Source organism: Castanea sativa, chromosome 5 (genome assembly GCF_040712315.1).
Source record: "Castanea sativa cultivar Marrone di Chiusa Pesio chromosome 5, ASM4071231v1".
In the NCBI taxonomy this organism is placed as follows: Eukaryota; Viridiplantae; Streptophyta; class Magnoliopsida; order Fagales; family Fagaceae; genus Castanea; species Castanea sativa.
In genome coordinates, this window is record NC_134017.1 from 69,628,516 (window position 1) to 69,634,168 (window position 5,653).

General features: G+C 39.2%; 1 protein-coding gene across 1 annotated transcript; it reads right to left on the reverse strand.

Annotated features, from left to right (window-relative positions):
- Positions 1-4,332: 4,332 nt before the first annotated feature.
- LOC142635689 (serine/threonine-protein phosphatase 7 long form homolog) lies at positions 4,333-4,881 on the reverse strand. The gene has a single exon (XM_075809808.1). The coding sequence runs from the start codon at positions 4,879-4,881 to the stop codon at positions 4,333-4,335; it is 549 nt and encodes a 182-aa protein (XP_075665923.1).
- Between the last annotated feature and the right edge of the window lie 772 nt (positions 4,882-5,653).

Below are 5,653 nucleotides of genomic sequence, written 5' to 3' on the forward strand. Positions count from 1 at the left end.
ATCAGCGCAGAGTTCTGACTTCATGTCTCTCTCATCCTTTTGGTCCAGCACCTGCCCTACATTACCTTGAACAGCTTTTGGAATGTGATCAACATACTGGGGCTTTAGTGTATATTAAAAGAATTTGTATTCCACATAGAAGAATTAAATTTATTTAGTACCAACTAATCAAAATACTTCTACAAAAGATATAAATTCTTAACGTTTGGGGTTGGTTTCAATTAAATCTTGAATTTAGAAAGTGTCAATTAAAATTACAACTTTTTGAAATACCCCCGTTTTTTTGTGCCCTCTTTTTTTTTTTTTTTCTTTTTTCCTTTTTCCTTTTTTTTTCTTTTTTTTTTGAAATATTGCTCTCTTTTTTCCAACGGAGATTATTTATTTACAATATTTAATTGACAATTTAAGTTGGCTTACAAGTTGCTTTGGAAAACATCTAAAAGACTAAAACCATGAGTTCACTTCACTTTAAATTTCACTAAAGTGAAAATGGAAAATTCACTTCACTTTTTTTTTTTTTAAGAAACAAACACACCCACAAGAGAGAGTGAAAAAAAAAAAATACTTCACTTCACTTTGACTTTCACTCACTTTTTTAGTACCACTGATGTGAATATTCGAAATCTTATTTGCTTTTCCAAAACTCCAATTATACTTCTATCTCTAGTCTCTACAACAAACTAAACCAAGGTTCCACCTTGTATTAACCATAATCTTCGCGCCTCATTCTCCATCACCACCATCACCATGGCCAATTATCAACATCTAACCTAAACTCATAACACACTCATCTTTATTGTATTTGTCAAAACCCTGTTCATAAGCTCACAATCAAAACCATATCACCATAAAAAACTAGAAAATCTGAAATGGGATTAACCACCATCAATCTCAACCCATCATGCACCACCTCTTAAATTATCCTATAAATTATCCTCATAATTCCCATTGTCACCTCTGTTTTTTAATTTAACTGTCATCCCTGAGCGTGTGACACTTGGTCAGACTAATGGAACCCATGTGATAGGCATCCAAACTTCCTATACAGAAAATTTTGCTTAAGAATTCTCTTTGAAAGCTTTGCAGCATGATACAGCCAGTACAAGTCACATTTCTAGCCAAAAAAAAAAAAAAAGAATCACGCAGATTCTCTAAACAAATAATAAAATAAAAAACAACAAAGCTGTGGTAATGATTAGAGTTTTATTATTTGAATCATTATTCATTCCCATCATTGTAGCATTCTTTTCTTTGGTTAAAGGATAAGATTCTGATGTCATTCTTATAAAAAAGTCTCTGCCAATAAAAGATGTAATAGACAGACAAAGATAACAAGCACATTGAATCATACCCACATTTTAAGCACAGGCAAAATTTTGGATGATCTTGATACAAGAGAAATAAAATAATAATTACCTCATTGTATTGCCTAAAAAGCCACTTTGACAAAGTAGACCACCTTCAGCAATCGGTTCCACATTCAAACTCTCACCATAAAGAAGCCCCGAAGGGCTCTCACTTCCAGGACTTGGTGGTACCCTTCCATAGTCAGACAATTCAATTTCAGGAGGCACATCCTTAAGCAAGCTTTCTGCCAAATATGATTCACCACGCCGTTTCCATTTGAATATACTGAGAGGATTTGCACCGTTTGGCCCACTGAACATCATTCACAAAGACTGACAGTAGGCAAATACAGCCTGTCCATTCCCCGAACCAATTAAAACTATACTTGGAAATTTTCTGTAATGAATGCCAAATTAGCCCCTGTGATCATGAATTAAAAGCATTTACATGTCAGCAAAAACTAAGAAAACTAGTAACAATAAAACCAGGAAGATCCACAATAAACATGCACTACAATCAGTTGATAAAATCAGTCAAATGATGGTCATCCATAATAATTAGATGACAAATTCATCCCAAATTATGTCTAAATCGTGAAGAATTTAGTTACTTTGGATAACAGCCGAAATTTATAAACTTCACAAGACACAGGAAATAGAAAGGAAATTGAAACATGGACCAAAAAAAGAAAAGAAAGAGGAAAGCAATTGAAACATAGCTACTATATAAAGTTATAAACATGGGGATAATTCGTGGTGTGTGTGTGTGTGTAAGTGAGAGAAAGAGAGAGCAAATGGATTAAGGAATTTTTATAACAAAAAAAAAGCTTAAAAATATAAAGCACTAAGTAGTGGGCAACTATCCGAGCATTGCACCTGAAGTGATATAAAAGGGATTGCATCAATAAAAGCTAACCCTATGGCAGATGGGGTGCTGACCCTATGGCACTTTACGCTTATGCTGTCTCGTATAATGTCTGGTATGTGGGGGAGGGGGTACCGCATCTCCTTGGTCAAGCTCCTTGCGTTGCTGCAAAGACGAAGTTACAAAAAAACAAAGGATCAAATGAATTTTAATACCAAACATAACAGCAGTCACGAAAGTATTCAAAGCTAGTAAATGACCAATCATACCGTGGGGCCAGCCTTGTGTCCTGCTTTGTGACCACCTGTCCCACAAGGAGGTGCTTTTCTTGTGCGTTTAGGCCGACCTTGTGGGGGTGAGTGTAACCCAACTACTTGCTCATTCTCGACATGCACAGCTGGCTGATTTGCTTCACTCCCAACAACTGAAGATACTACAACGGCGGGGGAGGATGGTGTAGCGGACGAAATGTGAGTGAGGCTCATAGTCATAGGAGCTGTATGCAGTCCAGGAGTGGGCATAAATGACATGGAGTCACTATGGGGTGGTACATGGTGTATATGACCAATGCTGTATGAGGGAGATTGAGTGTGCATGACAGGAGGGGCGTCATTGAAATCAATGCCGAGATCAAAGGATGGTGGAGTAAGGGATGGATGAGCGGGGTCAAAAAATGTACATAGCGTGGGTGAAGGGATCTCGGGGTGAGAAGATGCACGTGCAGTGGGTACAGGGATCTGTAGGTCAGGAAATGTAAGAGTAGTACGAGGAGGGATCTCTGGGGAAGGAGATGCATGTGGGGGTGGAGGGAACTCTGGGGCAGGTGATGCATGTGGGGGTGGAGGGAACTCTGGGGCAGGAGAAGCATGTGGGGATGGAGGGGGTTAATTTTTCCGTTGATGGGGTGCAGCACACTGGCCATGGCTATGGCTAGCAGGAGTTGAGCTCGTGCTTGGTCGTCCATTATGTTCTGCCAGTTCTGGATTTGCTGTATCGACATCTTCCAAGGGAAGATGGGCAGCTAGACGGTGAAGGCGATCCACTTCCTTCAGCATAGCTGTAATCAGCTTGTGCTCAGGACTGTCTACTACATAACGCATCAACATCTGCTTGTGCATGGCGACCTGCAATTTTTGTAATACAATTAGTACACCTAACGCAAAAATGGTAATATGCAACAAAATTTGGAAAGAAATGTCAAAACGATTACCATAATAAGAAGTGAGGCGCTAGTGTGGTCGACAAACCTCCATGTGACTTTACCATACCAGCCGAAGTATGGATGAACACTCGACATAGCACCCTCTAGTTGTGCTCCATGACATAGTTTCTGTGCTCTCGTATTCCATACTTGGATGTGGCTAAAATGTCTGACCCTCCAATCCACTTCAATCTTCCCCCTCAGGTCTATCTTATGAAGGGCATCGTCAGTATCAACATCTTCGAGAATTTCTTGCACCATCCCAAACTGACGAAGAACACGATCCGGTGTATGTTTCTCTACTAGCCAGAAACATATAAGCGGCACCCTCGCCGTCCACATGTCCCGTCCTGCTACACAGAACGCAGGCAGGTGGCCTAATTCGGCTTCATATGGTTGCCACACCACCTGTTGTAGTAAAAAAAAAAAGCGCAACACATTATGCAATGTTCCATTATTTTCAATTGACATATTTTACAGTTATAACAGTATACACTAAGATAACATTACAAGAAACACAATTTGGATACCTGGTTGGGATACATAGAATCTAGAAGCTGACGATACCGAACCAAACAGATTTCGGCGGGGCTATTCTTCGTGCTCACGGCCCAAACCAACCTACAATGAAGAAAGAGAAAATCAATATCTACCAATTATGCAATGTAATAAAAAAGAAAAAGGATATGTATGCTGATGGAAGCTTAAAAAATCCATATTGTTTATTTTTCCTTGAAATACTACTACTACACTACATAAGCATCCTTAGTTGTAGAATAATACTTGAATAATGCTAAGTTCAATTATTTTGTAATGCTAAATTCAAAAACTTAAGTAGTTAAATAATGCTAAGTTCAATGTGTCACATCGTTTAAAATGATGGACCAAAAAAAATAGAGAGAATCGGTCAAGGAAGATACTTACTTAATAGACAATGGCGAAGATGGTAATGGTGGGCCATATGCACCATCTGGTGGGAGGTCCATCCTTGGGCACAAAAAAGGGAATCTAGACCATGCCCAATACTGAACGAGTATCAAGGCCCCACCAATCTGACTAGCGTTTTTGTCAGTTGCCCTGCATAACTCTCTGTACAACCATGCAAGGCAAGTGCTCCCCCGACTGTACCGAGGTGGATTGTGAAGGTCCCTCAACATCTGCAACCACATCGTATGCACTCTATCGCTAGACTTGTCAGCGAAAATTGTGTCCCTTAGGAGTGCTAGAATATAACACCGTGCATATTGATGCACAACAACCTCTTCTGCACCATCGGGTAACCCTTGGTCAATTTTTTCAAGTAGCTTCTTGATTTGGATCCTCTGTCCTTTAAGCACCATAGAATTAGTAACAATTCCAAGCATTTGCTGACATTCAACAGCCCACCTCAAGGCACAAGTTCCAACAATTGCCTCACCATCGATTGGAATCCCCAACAGAACCTCTACGTCTTGTAATGTGATCGTCATCTCACCATGTGGAAGGTGGAACGTGTGGGTTTCAGGCCGCCATCGCTCAACAAAGGCCGTTATCAAGTTATGGTCAAGCTCTCTAAATAGGGTCCTATACAGCCCCTCTAATCCAATTCTCTTGACAATTTCGAGGACGCGATCATCCACCATCGGGCTTCGTTTTCGAAACTCCTCATTACGACCACGACATTTCAATACCCCCGGATCTTGCACACGATAGAACCATGGTGATGAGATGCAATATGCCATAACCTTTGTATAAATGATTGTAGCTATTGTTCACAAAATAGACTATAAGTTCTTTAATTAGAATTTCCATGAGTTTATGACAACTTATTTAACGAAGCGTTTGTAGACTCCTTATTTTTTTTATAAAAAAACCAAAAATACAAAAGCTATATATCAAGATTAAGGTTATTCTCAAGAAGAATTACATTAACAAAATCAGGAGTATAGCCTAAAATGAAAATGATAGAGGTAGATATTGTGATATTTAGAGACCATTTTGCAAGAGCATAAGCAATCTAACTCAATCCAACTAATGGGCATGACTATGCATTCAAAGCTAGTGATACCATTGACAAACTTAGGATTTTAAAAATGAAAAAAAAAATCAACATAATGTAAAAGGATAAGAAAAGAATATAGAAATTCAGCAGGTCATCGATTTTAACTTTACCTTGCCTTCCCAAACAGCGAACGATCGATGTTCTGTTAGAAACCTTAATACCGAAGGAACCCTGGGACCAGGACCGAACTCATCAACCAC

What these genes read in the sequence shown, in the direction of transcription:
- LOC142635689 (XM_075809808.1), bottom strand. Translation starts at nt 4,881, where the DNA reads ATGACGATCACATTACAAGACGTAGAGGTTCTGTTGGGGATTCCAATC.